Source organism: Cottoperca gobio, chromosome 15 (genome assembly GCF_900634415.1).
Source record: "Cottoperca gobio chromosome 15, fCotGob3.1, whole genome shotgun sequence".
Lineage (NCBI taxonomy): Eukaryota > Metazoa > Chordata > Actinopteri > Perciformes > Bovichtidae > Cottoperca > Cottoperca gobio.
The window spans coordinates 14,333,880-14,356,929 of NC_041369.1; the positions used below are offsets into that span (position 1 = coordinate 14,333,880).

At 41.1% G+C, this 23,050-nt stretch overlaps 2 protein-coding genes across 3 annotated transcripts in view; one reads left to right on the top strand and one right to left on the bottom strand.

The window, feature by feature from the left end:
- The window catches only part of mark1 (MAP/microtubule affinity-regulating kinase 1), a 29,741-nt gene extending 17,084 nt beyond the window's left edge, over positions 1-12,657 (top strand). The window contains exons 4-18 of one of the 2 annotated variants that reach the window (XM_029449340.1): positions 889-937; positions 1,480-1,545; positions 1,883-1,953; positions 3,294-3,350; positions 3,521-3,757; positions 5,493-5,612; positions 6,222-6,321; positions 7,048-7,160; positions 7,260-7,413; positions 8,145-8,326; positions 8,558-8,649; positions 8,789-8,929; positions 9,123-9,374; positions 10,812-10,856; positions 10,956-12,657. In XM_029449340.1, coding sequence (XP_029305200.1) covers positions 889-937; positions 1,480-1,545; positions 1,883-1,953; positions 3,294-3,350; positions 3,521-3,757; positions 5,493-5,612; positions 6,222-6,321; positions 7,048-7,160; positions 7,260-7,413; positions 8,145-8,326; positions 8,558-8,649; positions 8,789-8,929; positions 9,123-9,374; positions 10,812-10,856; positions 10,956-11,301 — 2,025 coding nt within the window. In that variant the 3' untranslated portion in view covers positions 11,302-12,657. Of the gene's footprint in view, positions 1-888; positions 938-1,479; positions 1,546-1,882; positions 1,954-3,293; positions 3,351-3,520; positions 3,758-5,492; positions 5,613-6,221; positions 6,322-7,047; positions 7,161-7,259; positions 7,462-8,144; positions 8,327-8,557; positions 8,650-8,788; positions 8,930-9,122; positions 9,375-10,811; positions 10,857-10,955 lie in introns of both variants that reach the window. The other variant, XM_029449338.1, reaches the window with a different exon arrangement.
- Positions 12,658-12,847: 190 nt separating this feature from the next.
- On the bottom strand, positions 12,848-18,250 carry LOC115019763 (leucine-rich glioma-inactivated protein 1-like). The gene is made up of 8 exons (XM_029449341.1): positions 17,567-18,250; positions 17,293-17,364; positions 16,615-16,686; positions 16,458-16,529; positions 15,540-15,611; positions 14,974-15,143; positions 14,726-14,890; positions 12,848-14,576 (listed from the first exon to the last, which is right to left on the bottom strand). Exons 1-8 carry the CDS (start codon positions 17,764-17,766, stop codon positions 13,759-13,761), a joined length of 1,641 nt encoding a protein of 546 aa, XP_029305201.1. The 5' UTR covers positions 17,767-18,250; the 3' UTR covers positions 12,848-13,758.
- Between the last annotated feature and the right edge of the window lie 4,800 nt (positions 18,251-23,050).

Consider the following 23,050-nt stretch of genomic DNA (forward strand, 5'->3'; position numbering starts at 1 on the left):
AGTACATGCGGATGAATCCCAGTCGAGCGAGTGTTGAAATGTAACACTCAAACACAGCCTGAGCACGACTGGAAATCAGCAGAATGTAAATGATTCAACAGCACCTCTAAGTGGCTGCAGGAGCTCGTCTGACATAAACAGCCACGCCGAGAGTGAGGAGACAGAGTTATAAATGATTATAACTCTGAATTATTTCCTTTCCGACTCCGCTCTCGGCCGTTATACTTAGAAAACTAGACTGGGGGGTGTGACTTTCCTTTACGGAGTTTCTCATCAGGCTGGATAGAAACTTTATTGCATCTGCAGTAAATATTGTTCTCATAAAAGAGCTCAAATTCTGCTTTTTCTTTCTAGAACTGCAAGACTAAAGCATCAATATGGTTTTTGCTGCTCTTTTTTTGCATGTTCATGCTAAGATGATTGCATTAGGCTGCAGATGCATACTGGCTGTATGCCTTTGTACTGCTACTCTGCATTGGCTGGCTGTGTGTGATGCTGCTGACCGGGTGTTTGGATGGCAGACTGGCCGGTTTGCTGGACTGCAGCATGTCGGTAGAGTTGTAATTCTGGTCCTTATCTGTGTAGGGCATGGTTTAGTGCAACTTTGTCACTGCATAAGTCATATTGCCTTACACAGTACAGTGTCCCATGATCCTCAGGTCCTCTCATGTTCCTGCAGAGTCTAATCCAGTGTCAGATGTATACACACTTTGGTGCTTTGGAGTTTATTTTGGCTCATTTCCCTTCCCTGAGCTCTAATAAGTGCTTGATAACATTTTATAAAAGTGATTTTCCATGAGAGACAGAGATGACACTGTATGGGTCACTGCATGTAATGACATTCGATCTGTTTTTGGATGCATTAAATGTCCCTTTGTGTCTCAACAGCTCTTCAGGGAAGTCCGAATTATGAAGTTACTGAATCATCCAAATATAGGTAAGTTCAAAACAAGAGCCTGCAGCAGCGTGATGATTGTTTATTAATACTATGCCCATTTCATTTGGATTAGTATTACCAAATAAATCTAACTTGCATCTAAGAACTATAATTGTTCGGAAATCTAAGCTCTCCAGTTTGTGCTATTTGTCTCTATTCTGCTGATTATTCGCAGTAAATTAATTAATGTCATATATATTTTTGAGTGGGTTCATTTGATTTCCTGTTCAGTGATTTTTCATTTCAAAATAAGAGCATTACAAAATTTCCTCAAACCAGAAATTGAGGTACTAGCCAATAGTTTGAAGATCTTAACAGTAGCATGAGTTACACCCAAATATTTGATTTGACTTTAGATTTTGGAACAAATTGGCATCCTAAAGACTTTATTCAGAATCTTGTATCAATTTTAATGCAATGAATGAACTTTAACCAGACCAGTAAACTCGACTAATGTAGAACCTCCATAAATTATGTTTTTATAAATATCAAATAAATAAAATATTCTCCTTCTCTTTCCTTTTCCCCAATTTATTCTGCAGTGAAATTGTTTGAGGTGATTGAGACGGAGAAGACACTTTATCTGGTGATGGAGTACGCCAGTGGTGGTGAGTGAACCATTAATGCATGTCCACTAAATGTGAGACATTTAGATGGTTTTGTGAGTGTATTCCTGCTTGGTATTTCCACAATATCGGTTGTAGAGCAATTGAATAAGCACAGACAAATACACAGTCAGTACTGTATACCACAAGGTCATGTAAGGTGATGCTTCCTCTAATCTAATATTCATATACAACTCTATAAACTATTTAAGTGCAAACCAAGTGCTTTTATCTAAAATACCTCACATGACTACATGGTTATGGTAACCCTATGTTATACAGATGATATGAAATGAGAATACACTGATTGATAATAGTATATTTCCTCTCTCTACTCCAGGAGAAGTATTTGATTATCTAGTGGCTCACGGCAGAATGAAGGAGAAGGAGGCCAGGGCCAAGTTCAGACAGGTGAGTCATCAGTATTGCAGCGCTCGCACCTCTGTCGTCATACCATTTACTGTTTTCAAAGGGAAGACTGCATGCACCAAGATCCAGCTTCGTCACCGACTGCAGAGGAAAGATGGAGCGCAGATAGCTTGGCCTGAGAGAACAGAGAACTTCCTTTTATAGATGCTGCTCTGACACCTAGTGGTGCTACAAGAGCAATAAGGCATCTACGGCAGCTCATGAATCCAGTAGTGTCTCTCTACTAGCCCATTTCTTTCATATCCACACAGTTCATATATAAAATCTCTCATTGATGGTCTTAGATGACTCAGAGGAACTGTGTGTGACACAGTGTGGGCATCATGTGTGTGTGACACAGTGTGGGCATCATGTGTGTGTGACACAGTGTGGGCAGCTTGTGTGTCTGTGTGTGTGTGTGTGTGTGTCACAGTAAAGATGGATCAACATTCAGAGGTAAACATGTTTGAGAGAGCAGGCAGGTAGGCGGCATCTTTTAAAGAACACTGTTTTTCTATTTGATTGATGCTTTTCGGACATGTGTTGGTGAAATTATAACTGTCAACGATCATAGCAACCGCTCACCGTGTGTCACACAGTTACAGTGTCTTTGGCGTTTGGGCCTGAAAAATCACAACATTTGCTTGAATGAGAAATATACACTTCATAAACATCGGATGACGATTACAATAGCATCCAAACATTTCCTGTTTCAAAAAGATGAAATGCATTGTTTAACCTGAAAGTACTCTGCTTTGTTTATTGCCACACAGTTTGAGATAAACCATATAGAACATATAGAGTTGTAACATTGCACAACAATGAATACTATGTTTGTGGATTGTGCTTCATCGATTAGTCGATTGGCAGAAAATGTATCTGCAATTATTTTGATAATCCATTCATTTCAGTTATTTTTCAAACAAAAAGGCCAAATATTCTCCGGTTTCATCATTTCAAATGTGAGATTTTGATGCTTTTCTTTTTCATATGTGACAGTAAATGGAAAAGCTTTTGGTTTTGGACTGTTGTTCAGACAAAACAATCAAATTGAAGACATCATCCGGGCTCAAATTGGCCATTATTTCTACTGTCCTTTTATGGACTAAACAATTAAGTGAGAAAGTAATACGCAGATAATGGAAATGTTAGTTGAATCCCTATTGCGCTCTTTGCGTCTATATTTTGATATGTATTTTATAAATGTTTTATACATCTCTACTTCTGTTCTTTCTATCTTTATGTAAATAACTATGTAACTACTATTTTGAAGAGTTGTCTTTCTTCATATTCGATACACCTGGGATGTATTATGACATCTGATGTGTGTGTTTGTATTTCAGATTGTGTCTGCAGTGCAGTATTGTCACCAGAGGAGGATAGTACATAGAGATCTAAAGGTGAGGATCTAAACTCTTACTCTCTCTCTCATATACTCTCTGATATCTGATTTCTCCTGAGTGGTATCCATATCTGCCTGGTATTTCTTGGGGGAAAATCAATCGTGTTCTGTCAGTGCTGAGACGTTAACAATCCACATTGCGATTGTCCTCATCTCTCCCCACCTCAGGCAGAGAACCTGTTGTTAGACGCAGATATGAACATCAAGATAGCTGACTTTGGCTTCAGTAATGAGTTCACTGTGGGAAGCAAGCTGGACACTTTCTGTGGCTCCCCGCCGTACGCTGCTCCAGAACTCTTCCAGGGTAAGAAGTACGATGGACCAGAAGTGGATGTCTGGAGCCTCGGGGTCATCCTCTACACACTGGTCAGCGGATCGCTGCCCTTCGATGGACAGAATCTAAAGGTGTGTACTTGCTCTGGGATGTAATCACTTTATGCGGACAGAAGATTGTATCGCTCACAAAGTTGCTTACTTTTTAAACTACCTTCTGATGAGCCATATTTGAGTAACGCAGTTAACAAAATCAAAAATGTCAATAAAGGGCTCAGTATGCTTCAAATACTTCAGAGTACACTTCCGTCTTGCAAATATTCAGTATCTCATTCACCTTTTTATTGAAGCCCGTATGACAAATTCAAGCATGCGTTTCCTGTTTTGGTTTGATCTCAATCCAGGTCTGAGTTAATTTTTATTTAACTTTGACTATGTGGATGTCCTCGGTCTAAAAGTAGATACGCTGCACTGTGTTTGGAAATATAGAAGTTATGTTTAGGACATTACATTACCAAACTGTAGCAATCGCTGTGATATTCAGTTTACTGAGAAAAAGAAGGCTAATGTGATTGTACATTGTCTGAAACATTTCCGACAATAACGACCACTTTATGCAGAGACTTCCCAGGTGTGCCGAAATGTGAAAGCAGGCTTTGAATTTCACACAATTAACTGCGGATGCACAACTAAGTGCAAACACCACAAATGTCTGACATTCAAAAAGTATGCAGCGTTTCCGCCCATCTCTATGATGGCAGGCTTTTTGTCTTTCTTTCCTAATAGAAAAAGCAATAACAAATGCTTCTGTCTGACATTTTTTATTTAGCAAAATATATGAATAATTCTGTTTGAGTCTGAATTTACATAGACGGCAAAGGCCAAAGTTAATGATGTGCAAAATGAAGTGCTACAGCCTGCTATCTTCTATCAATATACGTTTCTTATGACTATATTCTATGAGTTTGGATGTTCACATGCATAAACCCAGAACTGTGTAACTGGAATAACCAAATTAAGAGTGGACTTTCCTCTCTCTGTATCTTTTGGAGTGAGACAGTGTAGAGATTCAACCACCCTGCTTTAATATTGCAGGAGTTTTGGATTATTTTTTTATACGTACTGACAGTACGTTTTTATGCGTCTGTCAGTCTGTCCTATTCTGGTGAATGCGCTCTCTCAGGAAAGCCTACAGGGACTTTCTTTCAATTTGGCACACACGTCCGCTTGGACTCGAGGATGAACTGATCTGATTTTTGGGGTCAAAGGTCACTGTGACCTCACAAAACACATGTTTGGCCTTAACTCAAGAATTCATATACTAATTATTACAATTTCACACAAATATCTAACAGGATAAAATGATGAAGCGATAACATTTTGGACAGACATGGACGTAAACTGCAAATTGAGCCATACAACCGTGATGCTGTAATTCTAGTTGCAACAGTAATCGGCTGAGGTGATCAATATTTTTATAATTCCAATTGATCATATGACATGATGGGGAACCGACAGCGAGCATGGTTTTAGTTTTACGACTCAGAAACCTTTGCTTTCAGATCCGGCGGGCCGTTTATATAAAATAAAAAATGAGGAAGCTCTGATAATTCCACTGTACACTACAAGCATTAAACAGCAGACGGAGAAAGTAAGCAACTAGCTTGCGAATATTATGAAGCATTTAGCAGCTAAAGAAACAGATATTTCCCTCACAATTTAATGTACAAACAGAGCTACAAGGAGAGTGTGTATTGGACTTTAAGGTGGAAACAAACATGACCCCAAATGAATGCTAAAACTGTTGCTAGTTTTTGTTGCTAAATTTCTCATTTGGTTTCATGTCTGTCTGTGGCATGGTGTGCAGGAGCTGAGGGAGAGGGTCCTGCGGGGAAAGTACCGTATTCCTTTCTACATGTCCACAGACTGTGAAAACCTGCTGAAGAAACTACTGGTGCTCAACCCTGTCAAACGAGGCAGTTTGGAGGTATGACCTGCGTTTGCATTGTTGCATCTTCACAGTTATTTGCTCTCCATTCAGAAATGTTTTGCGCTCCAGTCGACAGTCCTGATGATTTGAAACATGATTGTTGTTGTTAATTATCAGTCAACAGAACACTTTACAGTCTGTCAGATGGACATTTAGAAACCGTATTCATCAAGATCAAAGAGTGGTCTTACATAATTCTTTGATGAAAGCTAAATGGACTTTGTTGAAGCATTGTAAGAAGTTTTATTCATTCAAATGACTCCTTCTGCGTTGTACTGTCACAGCGTCCGCGTTATCATCCACGGATTGCGGTAGCTTGTTTCTCCATTTCAAACAACATATAATTATCAGTTCAATTCACACTCAGTCCAGAGTCAATACCCCCCCCTGTACTCAGAACCAGGCTGAAGTTCAATAGTAAAGATTTCTCCCCCAATAATAACTATTGATCATGCTGTTGTTCAGCCCCAGCTGATTTCATAAGGGAAGTCATTAATTTCTCATCAGTCTGTTGCACTTAACTGTAATGTTGTATAATTAACACACGTGAGTCGAACTGATTATACCGGACATACATGAGAACTAATTGTCTTGTTTCTTTGTTAGCAAATCATGAAAGACCATTGGATGAATGTGGGTCACGAGGAGGAGGAGCTAAAACCTCACATCGAGCCGGAGGCAGACTTCAGTGATTCAGCCAGAATAGGTGTGTTATTTTATCATGTTTATTCCCCAAAACACAAGGAACACAATCATATGCTGTACACATAATTTTCTATCTTAATCATTCACCCCACACAGTTTCTAACACTAAATTCCCCCAAACACAGAACAAATCACACCGCCTCAAATGTCAAATAGTATTAATAACTCAAGGAGTATAAATAAATAAAATGCAGAAGGGTATTACATTTTTTCAAAATCTTAGGAATCTATAGAGAGAGTCTTCAATTTAGCAAAGTATTGAATGAATGGACCCCAAGTGAATCTATTTCAGGATGTCCCTGCAATGAAAACTTCTCCAATTTTAGAAAAAACGCTGGATCCCTAAACCATGTATACAAATTTGGGGGATGAGTTGACTTCCAATCTATTAGAATTATCCTTCATGCCAAAAAGGTTGTTTTTATTATCACCCTGAACACCAAAGATGCACCTCCAGGCGTTAGGTTGAAGATATGGATTGAGGGACTATGATAAAACTTTGAATATTGTTCCCCAGTAATTTCTCAGTTGCCGGCAGGACCAAAACGTGTGTAAGATCTGCTGCTGAAGTGTGACATCTATTGCAACTATCCACTACATTTAGAGTTGGAGTAATGCAGGAGATACAGTAGAATAGGTGTGTCTGAGAGAGTGTGTGTGTGTGTGTTGATGTGACTCTTTATGTCGTGTTCACTAAACTGACTGTGAAACGTCTATCTGCCATCAGAGCTCATGGTGACGATGGGCTTCCCTAAAGATGAAATCACGGACTCTCTACAGGGCCAGAAGTACAATGACGTCATGGCCACCTACCTGCTGCTGGGCAGAAAAGCGCCGGAGGTCAGTTTTGTTTGACTTGCATCATTGTGACATCATCACCGGTAGTTAATGCTTTAAGTCCTGTGAACATATCCCTCATCCTGTGTCTCCATGTTTCAGTTCGAGGGGAGCGAACCTCTGACCAACAGCGTCCTGGGTCAGCGACAGCGACCGACCAGTGACATCAACAACAGCTCCAGCATTTCTCCTGCCCATCCCAAGGTCACACGCAGCATCTCGGCCACTCAGAAGCAGCGCCGCTACAGTGATCATGGTGGGGATGATGATGATGATGGTGGTGGTGGTGTCGTAGAGAAGCCAAGTAAAGTAACCTCCTCCTTCGCAGCTCTGAGAGTGCTGCTGGCTGTGTGCTGTGTTGGGGGAAGTTGCTCTCAGTCACTGAGGATTGGCCAGTGATCACCCAGCTGATGTGCCTCTGAGCAAGGCACTAAAGCTCTACCTGGTGCTCTTAAAAAAATCTTAAGTTTTCCTCTTGAGTATAGCACATTTAAACTTTTATGGTGGAAGACAAATATGTACACCAAACCTAGTTCAACAAACCTCTGTTTGTTTGCTTACTGTCTACATAGTCAGTCTATTCAAATGTACAAATCAGTGACTCAACCTCAACACTGCACTGGTTGTGTAGCAGCTTCCTCCTATGTCATGTGAGGCCATTGTGTCTGGCGCCATCTGCTGGCTGGATGCATTCCTGCAGCTCCCTGAGGAACAGCACCTCAAAGCATGAGGAGAGAACAGCTTTGCTTTGTACCTGCTCCCCTTGGCTTCTATAACTGTACGACTTATGAAATAATATGTTGGCGCAGAGTGTTTTATTTGATGGATTGGATGTTGTCTAAATCTGGGCTTTGAGTGGCTTTGCTTGACGCTATTGTAACAAAGGTGTTGTCCTTGTTTTTTCTTTTTCGTCTGAAAATTCCTGATTTGGAGCTGCAACCGTGATATTCAGTGGAAAGTGTGTTCTCATATGTATGTCTCCTCTAGTTGGTCCGTCTGTGCCCCCGGCGGTATCGTACACGAAGCGTGGCCAGGCCCTGAGTGTGGAAAGTGACCACAGGGAGGAGTGGGACGGAGCACGTCGGCTGGAGCTCAGCACTTCCAAAGGAGACGTTCCTGCTTCTCCGCTGGGGGTGCAGGAGCGGAAGAAAACTACAAGTGCTGTGGGGGTGAGGAAGTGGAGGACATATTAGTCCACATACACCACATGCACATAAACAAATAGGTGCAGGCGGGTTCCATAATGTAAAAAAAAAAAAAGTAGTTATTAGTAGTTAAAGATAGTTATTTACATTTTTTGTGCTTCATAATTGTTTTATTTTCTTCACTCCTTGAGTAACCAGGATCACTACTACTCAGTCTAAGATGCTTTAACATGTTTTCTCTCTTTTCACAAACAGACCAATGGATCAATGACTCGCAGGAACACATATGTGTGTGAACGAACCTCTACTGACCGCTATTCAGCTATTCCCAATGGCAAAGACAGCAGGTACACACACTCACAGTTACCTGCAGGATCTCCAGTGTTGTCCAAGCCATTTTTCTGTCTGAATTTAAAGCGAATAATACAAACCGCCTTTGTACAAATGACCAAGATTTGGTGAAATTTCTTCATCCTTGGTGCCCAGTTTAACCGAGGTGTCGGGGAGCACCTCATCGACTGCGATGAGCTCGACACGACCTCGTCACACCAAGTCCATGTCATCGTCAGGGCATCCTTCAAAGAGCACACTACCCCCCATCGACGACAATACAGAGCTGAAATCCAGGTGAGCAGCCTGATCCTGACATCTGCAATAACTGTGGCTATCACGACTGTCATTTTTTATGTAAAGTCTATTTGCGGCGAAGATAGTGATGCTGATAGTATGATTTACTAATTAATAACAGTATATATAGTGAACATGCTTGTACAGAATCTTTTGACACGTAGTGATTTCTCCTGTGATGTTTATGTTGCAGCTCCTCTCCGCGGGGTCCCTCCACCTCTCCGTCTGCACACAGTATTAGCACCCCAGAGAAGAACCGTTTTCCCCGTGGCACCACCAGTCGCAGCACTTTCCACGGAGCTCAGCTCAGAGACCGGCGCAGTGCAACCTACAACGGCCCCCCGGCTTCGCCCACATTGTCTCATGATACAGGGGCTCTCGCTCAGCAACGCAGGGGCACCTCCACTGGGATCATCGGCAAGATCACCTCAAAGTTTGTTCGCAGGTCAGTGAAGACAAACGACTGCACACTAGGTTGTTCTTCTTGCAACTAATAGGTTATAAGAGCCAGAAATAAAAAGCCAAAGTGTGCTACGATTAAAGTACTGCCAATTATTAGTTTTTACTTTTGAAGGAATTGTTGTTCTTTTGCTACTTAGTCAGACAAACTCATGGATGTTGTTTTATGTATCTGCATGCTGTCTGAAGAAATGACGGATCTTTGCTTAAATTCTTATCACACTAAATGTCAGTTGTATTAACTCACATGAGGGTACTGTATGTCCTCTGCTTTCATTGTTAAAAACGTTCTCTTTACATGCATCCACAATATGAATATGAACATGCTTTATATCCATATCTACAGCTATAGTACAGCTGAGGCTGATGGGAATAGTTTTGCAGGTATTTAGTGGTAACCCAAAGTACTTAACACTCAATGGATAAAAATGCCTAATGCTGGGACATAAAAAGGATTGTATAGCTCTGTTTAAGCTTAAAAACTTGTAAAATTCCCCCAAAATCTTACTTGTGTACCTGTGTTCAGATCACTTTTTGTAAACTTTTTTCATCAGTGAAACAAAGAAAGCATCACACACTTTCCCTGCCTCTTAAGTAGATGCACTCTCTGATCTACTCCCAATCCTTAGTGCTTATCATACACGCTGTTACCCTTTGCTGTCAATATGACAAGCAAAGGATAGGACCACATCATGCTTACAGCAGTTAGCTCCTAGTGTCACCTTCACGCTGGCCCATCTGGTAGAGGCTCACAGCTTTTTCTCCTTTTCTCCCCGCATAGAGCTATGTCTTTCAGGTCGACCCGGAGGTAGGAGAACACAACGCTTGCTGCACCTGTCTCCCCTGTCCAAAAAAAAAGGAAAAATGTTCCCACTATGACCTTGGCCCGTGTTTCGTTAACCCCTTTATGTATTTCCCCACTACACCACATCCTTGCCTACTGACACCCTTGTTATGCCGTATAGTTCCCTTGTGTCCACTGCCTCAAAAACAAACCTCACGGCTCACCAGCTTTTCCAGAACTAAGCTAAGTCACGATATCTGCTTCTCAAGTCGCTGGCTTTCCTCTCCTTACTCTCCCCCGTCTTCATTAAGATGAAAGATCAGTTATGATATAGAAACCGAATCAAGGACTTAGAAAACCACTTTTCCGCTCCTTACAGATTAGTGGGGATTAAGGAAAGGTAGCGAGGGATGATGCATTTGGGTATTTTGACGGGGCTACAGTAGTATGTGCATCGAGAAGTCAGTCACCCCATTGTGTGCTGAACCCTGATACCCAGGAGTGTGGATTATTTCCTGGCATGATGCCTGACACCCCTCTCTGTGTCCAGTGATGATGGGGGTGGTGTTGGTCATGGGTGGGGGAAGCCATGTTGTCATCAGCTCGTGGGAGTAACAGCGTATTCCTGGTTTATTTCAGGGTGCCTAGTGAAGGAGAGGCCAGTGCCAGGACAGAAACACCAAGGTGAGAATTAGATTTTGAGACGTAGATTTGAATAGCAAGCTCGTAACCAACCTCTGCCTCCTTCAACGCCTCTCTCCACTTCTCTTTCTGTCGTTGTAGAAGTGTGTCGGGTGACACTAAGGAGGACGGCAGCCGGGACTCCAAGCCTCGCTCCCTTCGTTTCACCTGGAGCATGAAGACCACCTCCTCCATGGAGCCCGCCGAGATGATGAGGGAGATCCGAAAGGTTCTGGACGCCAACAGCTGCGATTACGAGCAGCGTGAACGCTTCCTGCTTTTCTGTGTCCACGGCGACGCTCGCCAGGACAACCTGGTCCAATGGGAGATGGAGGTGTGCAAGTTGCCCCGCCTTTCCCTCAACGGCGTGCGCTTCAAGAGGATATCGGGCACGTCCATTGCCTTTAAGAATATCGCCTGCAAAATTGCCAATGAGCTCAAACTGTGACAGCAGATGGAGTCCCGGTCAGTCTTTGGTGAGCTCCGGTTACGGTCTCATCTCTTCACTGGATTAGTGTTGACTTACAGGACAAAATTCAGCACTGAAGGTCCTCACCTCGCAGAATCAGGGTGGACTCGGCTGGTAACGTGCAATACTGGCCACGAATGTACTGTACAGGGTAGTGGATCAGAGAGATAACGCAAGGTTTAACCTCTGTGACGGAGAGATAGCAAAAACAACTAACCCCCTCTTTTTTTCCCTTCCGTCCGGCCCTCTGTCTCTCTCATCAGCCCGCACTCCTCGTTATAGCACACATTCATGTAACACATGCAGTATGCAACTGAAGATGACCATCCTGCAATAATGTTTTCAATCTCTTTTTCTAAACGCCTACTACAAGATCTACTCTCCTCGCTGAATAACCATTCAAATTACTGAAAGCTAAAATAGCCGCTTTTCCACCTGTGTTAAGTCAGTATATAGAGCAGGCTGGAGCCCATACTAAAACTATGTAAAAAGAGAATTGTACTGTATGCATAACATCTGCGGGTACTGTATTGTATATTGATTTTTCGTTCTGTACAGAATTGTTTTGTCGATACTGTCTTTTTTTCATGGGATTTCAGTTCTTTCCTAACATTATTGATGTCTCTTAAAGCATTATCCTTCTGTGAGTTTTTTTTATTCTTTTTTTTTTTTTTTTAAGAGCCACCATATGAAAATAGTGTTTTTAATTTTATTTAAAGAGCACTAAATTATTTTGTGGAGTATTAAGGGATGTGTTCCCTTGCCTTTTTATGTTCTATTTTATTTGCCTATGGAAAAAAACACTAAGTTGCACCACATAGACTTGAGTAGTAACTTCGGTTAAAACTGAAAATGTGTTCACTTTATTTTCTGTCAGCAGTAGGTAGGCGATTTGGAGATCCTGCTGCAATTGCACAAGTTTTCCAGGGTGATGTGTATGAACATGAGAGTATGCACCTGTATTTCTTTCATGTTAGTTTGGTAGTCCTCAATTACAAAAAAAAAAAAGCAGGGTTTAAATTGGTTCACTTCAGAAAGCAGAGGATGGGACGTCTTTATCCAAAGGACTGAAGATGCATGGAAAGTCAAACAATCACCATGAAAGAAGCAGTTTGTCTCGTGGAGCCTTTCTCAAGAGCCTGATTTACTCCTGCCACGAGTGTGATTGTGCAGGTACTTGTGTATCTCCTTGCTTGTGTTTGTTCTTCTTTTTATTTTTATTTTTTAATTCAGCGGATTTTATTGTATTTATTCCATTACATTGTAATGTGCTGCTTTGTAGAATTGAGGCGTGCACTTTGTTGGAGAAAATAAAAAGGATTTTATTTGTTTGTATTTATTTTTATTTTTATTTCTCAGATCTGAATCCATAGTTACACAACTAACTTCAAGACGACAATTTCCCTCAAGCAATGAAGTAGATGTGTTAGTGCGTGTTTTGCTTTGAGGACTGGGAGTCGGCATTTCACATTGAAGCAATGTCATGCTGCTCAGTGCCAGCAGGGAGCTCAGATGAGATGTAACAATTAGTAAAGTAAACCTTTATTGACTCTAAATAGCATGATATTAGTCAATAACTTAATTATAATCATGACACAATTGATGTATTTTGCATACATGTTAGTCAAAGGTAAAGCATTATGAACAATATCTTCAATTTTTCATTACAGTTCCTTTGAGTGTTTGAAAATAGTTCCTGTGTGTGCCCAAAATGTTTTCCATACTTCTTATGAAAAACTGTAATTTTCAATACTTTCAACATTATACAAACCATTAACGATAAAAATGTAAATTGTAAGGATTTACAGGTAGATTCTCACACAACATTTCTGTTGATATTTTCCAAATTATAAACATAATTTCAAATAATTCTCCATAACAAATATGTATCTAACTAGCGTGGTCCCTCTTAGACTTACAAAAGCTTCATTTACAAATCTTTTAACGTACAAGTGAAAAGACAGAAAAATGTAAACATTTCATTTTGGCAGATTTGTTAAACATGTTAATAGGTTAAAAAGTACCATTTTGTAATTATTTCCTGTAGATAAATATATGAGATTACAAATGTATAAACATTGCTGAGTCACACGAAAAGCTGAACACAAAAAAAAAAACTACTGGCAAGATTTAATGGATTAATGAGTATAGATGTTGCACTCATCAGTATGGGGCGGCCTGTGTGAGGCCGGTCATGCATTAATGTCTTGACAACATATTGGGTCTAATCCTAACTTGAGGAGCATGCATTGACGTCAACATGCATCTCAGCCAAATATATTTAGCTGAGATGCATGTATGTATCTTTACATGTATCATGCACTGATTTCAATGGAAGTTAAAAAGAAAACAGTAATGGCTTTCTCAAGTTAGGATTAGGTTAGGATGCAACAGACTTCTCTAAACACAGAAACCACCAGTCAAGAAAACATTCACTCAGTTGCTCAGATCAATGACCAGGTGCTCATAAATCTGAGTTTTCCCTTTGAAACTGGAGGCCAGCAGGAACTGCCGGTTGTCTATGGAGACTGGAGAGAAGGCCCTCGGCGCCTGGATGTTCACCTCCTGGAAATGGACAAACTCGCCCTTCTTGGCATCCCAGCGGTACACCTGGGTGAAAGAGTAATCGCTTCCCAGGATGGCGTACTGCCAGCTGCCCACAGAGAACGGCTGGAACACCATGGAGCCACGGGAGGGCACCGTCTGCAATTCTCTAAAGAGGGCCCCGTCCCAGTGCATCACTTTGGAGTCGCCGATGAAACGCGTCAGACAGATGAAGAGGTCCGATTTGACTTGAAAGTGCTTCACAGCGTAGACGTCCTCCATCTCTGGGATGTCGGTGCGTCTGTCAAACAGCTTGGTGCTTTTGTTCCACTGGTAGATGACCGGCCTCTGGGAGCTGCTGGACAGGATCAGGTGAGGTTTGGAGGAGATCTCCATGAACTCCACATCGGTGTCCCGGTACCACGGGTGGAGCGATTGGTGAGAGTAGAAGCCATTGCCGTTCCACTTGTAGATGGTGGTGGAGCCGGCCTTGGAGCTGTCTGCTATGACGAAGAACGATTCTCCATCGATGCGGAAAGTCTCAACATCGTTCGGTTTGCGGATTTTGAGAATGTCAATGCCTTGGAGCTTGATGAATTTGTTGGCAGAGGTGTCACGCTTATAGATGTGTGAGCCGCCAAACAGCTGAGCCACAATGACAAAGAGCTGGTTGTCAATGACCAGAGGTTTGCAAATGACTGTGGATGTGCCTAGTGAAGAGAAAGAAAGGAGAAAGACAGTTTGTCTTAGATGCATGTCTCCATCTAGTGGCTCCTCTTCCGATCTCACCCAATCCTTTAAGACTCACACAGCTCATTCACAACCACACGACAGCATATTATAAATGACTTTTACTTACTGTCAATGTCGTCAAAGTTTCTGAAAACCATCTCCACATGATCCCACTCTAGAAAGCTGCACTTCCCTATGAAGGGCTGGGCAAACACCACATACTGGTCATTCTCAAAGGAAAAGGCCTCCACAGATATGGATTCAAACTTCAGGGACTGGTAGGAAGCAAACTCTGTGAGAGAAACAAAAACACGTTTCAGATTACATTGAAAACGTAAAAAAAAAGTTACATTTAAAGAATTTGCTGTACTCCACCTGTGGTGATGCAGTCGAAGGACTGTGGCACCAGATCATTGATCTTCTTGTCCAGCTTTGAGGCCGGGCCTTTACAGTAAATCTGATCCACTGTAGCATTGGTGCTGTATATCCACTCCACCAACCACTTCAGCTTACAGTCACAGGTAAACTGGTTCCCTCGCAAGTCTCTGAAGGCAGAAAACCACCAAACTAACTGGAATGCTCTTAGCTTTTTGAATGGATTTTATTTTTAAAACGCTGCAGCCATTGAAGTATGACTGCAGCATTTCTCCCTGGCCCTCACAGCTTCACTCTGAGCTCTCATTAACATCAAGAGGGACTACAAAGGAAAACTGAACATCTTCAGCGGGTGATAGATTGCAGAACTATCTCTCTTTCTCTCTGCCGCATGTAATTTTAATGGTGTTAAAAGCACCACCCACACATTTTTCAAGCCTTGGATGAAGTGGAATAATGATCCAGAGTTCTATATATAGACAAACTCATTGTCCTCGATAGTATACATTATACTTTTAGTTATGTAACATTATGTAATTGATCTCTTTGTTGAAATTCATACTTACACTTTCGTCAAGGCCTCAAGACCCTTGAATAAATCTTTGGGCAGAGTGTCCAGATTATTGTAGGCCAGACTCCTGGAAAAGAGGAAAATCTGATTAGATATAATGCTTATTGTTCTTGTTTCATCATCTATTCAATGGACCTAAAAATGCAAATTATACTAATTGTCGGAGGAACCTCTGGTACTTCATAAAATCAGAGTGCAGTTGTGGTTATGCAGTGCTTCTTTGCAGAGGAATAGAAGGATATCTATTAACACAGTTTAGGCCCATATTCCCACCCTGAAGACTGAAGGCAGGAACATTGCTTGATGTGAGTTTGAGGAAACATTAAGCTATTTTTAGAGCTGCCTCCTCAGCCATTTTATTGCCTTCTCTGTTATGAAAAAATTAGATAATCTCTGTTGAGGTTGTGAAGTTTTCTCAGAGCTTTGTCTGAAAATACCATGACATCATCTTGGTTTTAGTTTGGCTAAATTATGTTGATGTTTTACTTTCATCAGTGAAGAACTGACATGTAGAAGATATTCTAATGACTAAATCTGTAACCAAATGTGTAAAATGGGCCTTGGGCTTTAAGCTTTATTACGTTGGACAGTGAGGGTGACAGGATTGGCTTCATAATAATTTCAACAGCTGCACAGTGTCACAGAAATAGCTGTGAGGCAATAAATATTGTGTAATGAACTATGTCAGCATTTCACTGCAACATTTCGTGCCTGCACCTGCAGACAGATTACAAGACTTTCTTGTGATACTAACAGAAACAGAGAGCTTTGTTTTCTCTCTTACAAAGAAACCGTCAGTAATAAGATTCAATATAGAAATCAAACAGAAATTGCATCATCATCCAATTGTAGGTTCTATTTTTGAAGAAAAATAGCCCTGTTTATGCAGATGAAGCACACAGTATATACTCACAGATGCACCAGGGTTTTCAGGCCACGGAAAGCATTGGGTGAAATCGATTTGATTTGGTTGTTCTCGATGAACCTGAAAAAGATGGTGAATAAATGCATGAGAATGGAGACCGTGTTGTCTTTTAGAAACATCTTATATACTTGTATCATCTACTCACAGATACTCCAGATGAGGAAGACCGAGGAAAGCATCCTCGTCTATAGATTCCAGGTTGTTGGCTGTGAAGAGGCTGTGCAGAGAGAGCCAGATTATTTCACTCTTCCTGCTTACAAATTGGATACCAACAATATGTTGTCCCACATTGCACGCTGAATGGACCTGTGTTGGAAAACCCTCTCCTTTCTTATCAACAGTAACCCAAATACAACTAAAGACAAGGATCAATGCTCTATTGCAGTAGGTTTTCTGCAGCCTTCCATGCTTGTTTTGCTGGACATAGTGGTTTGGTCAATACACTCCAGGAGTCAGGAGAAAAGGGGAATTCCCCTCTTCTAAAGGTGGGATTCCCCATCAATAAATCTCCTTCTGAAACCAGGTCTGATTCACAATATGCAAAAATACATGTAAAGGCAAGACTTGGATGAATGCCCAGCAGAGAAACTGTTCTACCCTGATATGAAAAGGCATGTCGGGAAATAATTTAGAAGGGAAATTTTCTCCAAAATGATTATTGTTTTTATTGTTAAGAGGCTACAGCTACACCCATTATATTATAGCAGTATCAGTATCAGTAGAGAGATGTCTTGGTCATTAAACATGGCGTTGATCACCTCACTGGGGACTGACAGCATGCAACAAAGACTGAAGAACAAAAAGCTCCAGAGAGATTTCTCACAGGAGATGTAGGGCAGGCGTGTGGATGAAGCTCTCTTTCGGGATTTCGGTGAATTCAGACTTGACGAATGATCTGTGTAGGGGGGAGGAGGACACACGACAGACAGACACACTGGTTAAAGCCTAGACTGTCTCATACGAACAGTTATTCCAGTCTGTTTCTTGGATATGCATTACTGTGCAACAGCAGCACAGAAACCCACGTCTTAACCAGCAGAGAAAGCACAAAGCACTGGTTAGGAATTCTTCATCGAACAATAATAAATAGGACTTACAGTGATATGACATCGGGGGGAAAGCTGCGAGGGATCAGTCCTGCGCTTTCGCACAACGCGTTATCTTTGGTACATGTACATGATGAGGGACAGCGAGGCTGTCTGGGTCTCTTGCTGTCAACTACAAGTAAAACAGAAACCACTACAAGTACGCAAAGCCAGGCCGATCTTTTGAACATCTTGCGTGTATTTTCCATCATTGCGAACCGCTGCGAGCACGACCTGCGCGTCAAACAGCCCTACACATGAACCAGGGTTTCCGCTGTGGTTCCTGGAGGCCAAGCGACGCGCTGTCCGCTCCTGTTTATCTCCGCCAAGTGCCGTGCGCCGCCGCCGTCGCCTCTCGCTCTGGAGGTGATTAAACCGGGCGCCCCGTACGTCCACAGCGCTGTAACTAAACCCCCGAAAATCAATATCCCATGTGATAAAAAAAATAATTAATCTAATCAAAATCGCGCTGTAGTGGCTTTAAACTCAGGAAAAAAGCAGCTGGCGCGGTGACAAACGCGGTGTGAAGACAGGTGGGGATCCCAGCGGGAGCAGACGGAGCATCACATCTCCATGCAAAACCACGCCTATATGATTTCAGCAAACGCCACTCTCTCTCCGTGTCGACCTCCCGGAGGATTCCGCCCAATACGACGCAACGGAATGGTGCTAATTTCCGTGAATCAGCTGGAGAAAAATACAAGCTGACATGAGCCAGCGGATTGCTGCCTATGGCGCAGACGCACACGGGCTTTCTATGCGGGGAGCGGGTGGGAACCCCGAAGCTGTAGTATTATCTCAGTAGACTACTAACATCCTGCCATTGCATAGCTTGTAATTTTATTGTCATTATAATCTTGTGTTTTTCTTATAATTTTGTTGTTGTTGCACCTTTTGGGGTTTATTTCCTGGTTTGCACGCGGTTTCCATAGCGACTGGTGGATGCAAAATGTGGCTGCCCTGTGATGGAAGGGTGTGGGGAAGCCCTCCTGTCAGCCTGACATCTGCTCTGCTTCATTTAAATGAACCCCATCCCCCTCATGCCCCTCACAGACAAAGGACAGGTCTTTGCTCACATTCTGTACTTTTCTGCAGGAGATTGTGTTTACTTCATTTCACAAAGCCACATAAGAAAGCCTACTCCCTTCTTTTTTTCTCTGTTTTATTGCTATTAATAATGACTTTCATATTTGTATTGCACTGTTGTTTTTCTGTGCCAGACATGACATATGGTCTTATTATTCACCATCTAATTTTGAGTAAAGTAAGATTAATATGTTTATTCACTGTGCCTGGCAGGGCTGCATGCGTCAGACCCTTCTGGGAAGAAACATGTCACTGAATTAATTCATGGCGCTCTCTCTACCTAATGTGATTACACCATTTGATATCCAGTGTGTGTTTACGGTGGTAATACAATTTGACTTGTAAAAAAAAGAAAGCTGGGCATTTAGAGGAGCAGGGTCATGCTCTGGCAGCTGTTTCGTGGTATGCTGCTTTACTGTTTTAGAGGGAAGGGTGAAAGGATAAAGCTATTAGTAGTGAGGGAGATACTCTAAAGGAGTCTGCTTACTTCTGAGGGGAAATATTCAGAGGGGAATTGTGAACATGGAGGAGCTGGAAGGGAAACAAAGTAACACAAGTCTTTTTTTCATAAGCAGCTTTTTGAACTAAATGGAACAGTGGATATTATTGTTGTGCTGCAAGATGTTGGGTAGACACTTCACTACATGCTTCATAAATGCCGTCATTCATCGGCAGAATAGAACACACACTGTCCAGCAACTATTTGAGCACAGAGATGTCCACAGCTATTGATACGCCTTAGCCTGGTGTTTCTGACTGGTACTGGACTTTTGGGATCTGTATTATTGGTTTTCTGTTAATAATTACCAATTTATGACCGTTAATGACTTCACTAATATGTCTCTATAGTAAAAAAGAAAAGAAAAAACGAGACTAGCATTACAAATATATGTATTTCCGAAGCAAAGTTTCACCTTTCTAATTGGTGCAGGTGTAAAGACAGCCAACTGTTTTCCCTGATGGCCTTACCTCCCCACTAGAGGGAAATGCAGAGACAAGCCAGAGTCCTGTCAGAGGTGGATTCATTTATCAACTCTATCTGGATTTTCTAAAAAAGTCTTACCTTGCATCTCTTATTTTCTCTTTATGATTACTTTCTGTATTGCACTTTCTGTATCATACTGAATGTTATCCTGTTTTCATGTACTTATATTTGATACTCTAATTTTATTCCATCCTATGTTGTATTATAGTACTACCTTTCACCTTATACTATATCTCACATGCCATACCATCATAATGTATCATATGATACTATATTATGTTACATCTCTGTAGTAGGACAGAGATACGAAATGATAAACATGAATTTCTACTGATAGTGAATGCTATCTGTGGTGTAAAATTATGTGTTATTTAAGACACTATGCCCGCAGTATTTAATAAATCACGATTTAGTATGTCGACCACTGATGTTGACATTGCCGCTACCGGAAACACCCGACGCCGTTCTGACGTCACAAGTAGAACACAGTCCGCCAGTTGAATACACAGACAACATGGCAGACGTGGCGATGTCGGACTCTGGCTCGGATATATCGACAGAATCGAGTGACAGTGAGTCGTCAATAGACTCGTTGCACCTTCAAGAAGAGGAGTTTATTGAAGAGGATGCCGGTGTCGTGGATTTAGATCATGCGGGCGAGTTTAACGTGGTGAAACAGAGCAGCGCGAGACACAGTGTTCAAGATGGAGACACAGACGGGAGCGGACAGGTGGATGATGGTGACGGTGATCCTGGATTTGGCAGAGATCCTGTGCGACAACAGAAAACAGACAGGTATATACATTTGACTATAGTTCATAGAACTTATCAATATATAGTAAATACATCATAATAAAACCTAACATTATCCTCGATCGTAAATAGATCGCAAGCTATCCTATATCGAGTCGATAGCTTGGTTTCCTTGAATAGTTATGAACCCGACTAGTTGTCCGCAAATTTCTCGATAGCTAAATATTCAATTATTTGTCAACTTGGACACATCGACGTCTGTAAAGCTTGATAACTTGATTCTTTCTCGAAGTTTCTGCGGTTGAGATTATATCGTTGTGTCTGATGTCAAACGTCATATATTACGAGTATATAAAGCATTAGCTATTAGCTAACAAACAGACCGGAGGACAGCGCTGTTGTATAAAGTATAGTCTGTATACTGACGAGCGTCTTACGGCTGCCTATAGTAGCCATAGTCAGAATCTGGTAGATTTACCAGATTGTCATGGAAGTTACGCAAACAAGTTGCTACTAGATAGATCCGACCTCCGTACGACCATAATATGAGCTGCTTACGAGCCTGTTGTGAAACACAGGCCTATAAATAGTATGAAATTAAGATGACGTTAATATTGGCCTTTTTTCTGCATATTGCATATTGTGTACATGTCCTTACCACTCTTATTTTGTACATTTAGGTGTACATGTGAAAACTGTACAATTATGGAAGCAATTGAAGAGCTGCTGCCAAGAAAAGGATGTCATGCAGGAACTCAATGAATATGAGGGACATGGTGCAAACATAACCTGCATAACAGATCACACAGGATTCAAATCAAGGTGTCTGGATGTTTGGGTGTTGCAGACAGCCTACCACAGGTATTTGAAGAGGGACAGACAACAAGCAGGTGATCAGCCACGTAATGAGGAAGTTACTTGTGTGCACAAATGTGTAGAGCTCAGAAACGTTGATGTATTTTTGGGGAGTCGAATGGTCACTCCGGCACAGTCACAGAATACATAGATAAATAAGCAAATAAGGTTGAAGCAATTACCATTGACATTTATTATCTTGTATTTTACAGAATCTATCACTATATGGCATACCGCCAGCTGGTGAGATTTTGTTGGGGAATACTTGGTAAGAACCACAGAATGCCATCATGTGCCATTCAAAAGATCTGTGCTACGTTTCCATCTGACAACTACATGTCGTTCAAGTATCAGCACTTTATTAGAGTCAATAACAAAACACAATGTCAGTTCAGTGATTGAATCTGCTTCTATGCAGCACAACAGCATCCCTCTTGTTTGGTTCTTCCACCGACTGCTGAGTGGAGCTGGGACTTCCAAAGGTTCCTCATCAACATTGTCTTGGCACAAAGCATTGAGTCTCAGGTCAAGAGTTCAGTAACATACTCTGCAAAAAAAAATGTATATTCAAGAATTATATATAATATATATATATATATATATATATATATATATATATATATATATAATGTGTGTGTGTGTATCTGTATTTGTATCTTACATATCAATATTTATATATTATGATGCTGACCTTTGGAACAACCAACATGGATTGGAACTTGCAGTCCAGCTGACCTGACACGTGGTCGAGCCTGCATGGACTTGTGGTGTATCCGTGGAGGGGGATCCGTCTGAAATGTACAAAACACAACTTTACTAATACATCTTTCAAACCAGCTTGAAATTGTATTGCACGTTTATACATGTCTGCGTAAAGAAAGTATCTAATAACATTCATAATAAAAGATGTGGTTGAAGTGATTGAGAGACCAATGATATCAAATCAAACAATTAAATATATGAATTATGTACATGCATGTGGTGATTGTATGTTTAACACGTCATGTGCAGGTCTACTGGTACTACAACTGTAATGTACAGATGACGTACAGTCTGTATACTTACTGGTGTACACACAGCTTCCTCCCCAGTGTGGATGTCCAATAGATGGTCGCTGATCATACAGGTATCCTCAGTTCTGTCAGTGGCTTCATTCACCAATGTTTAAATACCTATGTAATAATAATAATAATAATAATAATAATAATAATAATAATAATAATAATAATAATAATAATAAGCTTTATTTGTATAGCACCTTTCATACAAGAATTGCAGCCCAAAGTGCTTCACAGCGAAAACAACAATTAGTACAACAATAGACAGAATAAGAGCATTTACAGTACAATAATCACAGTGTAGATGTAAATGAGTGAAGTACCATTATAAAAATTACCGAATTAAAATAGTATAAAATAGCAGATAAAATAATATAAATAGCAGAATTAAAATTGTATAAAAATAGCAGAATTAAAATTAGTATAAAATGGGGAAGCCTGTTATAAACATTGAATCTATACTTAACTAAGCTAATGAAGTGTAATTAGCTAAAGTTATTAATACTACAGACAATAACACACATTGGCTAGGGCAGGGGTCGGGAACCTATGTCACGAGCCATATATGGCTCTTTCGATAACGCGATATGGCTCGCAGACAATTTTGAGCTGACATTTTTTAACATGATTAACAAGTAATAAATATACTGTGTCATTTTAAAGTAAAACATTTAGCAGCAGATTTATTTTTAGTTCTCTCCTTTCCTCTGCTCTGTCTCTGGCTGTAGGTGAAAGGTGTGCTCACACGTGTGTGTGTGT

Coding starts and splice junctions, on each gene's coding strand:
- LOC115019763 (XM_029449341.1), bottom strand. CDS start 17,766: ATGATGGAAAATACACGCAAGATGTTCAAAAGATCGGCCTGGCTTTGC. Junction 16,530..16,614: donor CTTCCTCATCTGGAGTATCT/GTGAGTAGATGA, acceptor CATCTTTTTCAG/GTTCATCGAGAACAACCAAA. Junction 15,144..15,539: donor CTTGAGGCCTTGACGAAAGT/GTAAGTATGAAT, acceptor TTCTGCCTTCAG/AGACTTGCGAGGGAACCAGT.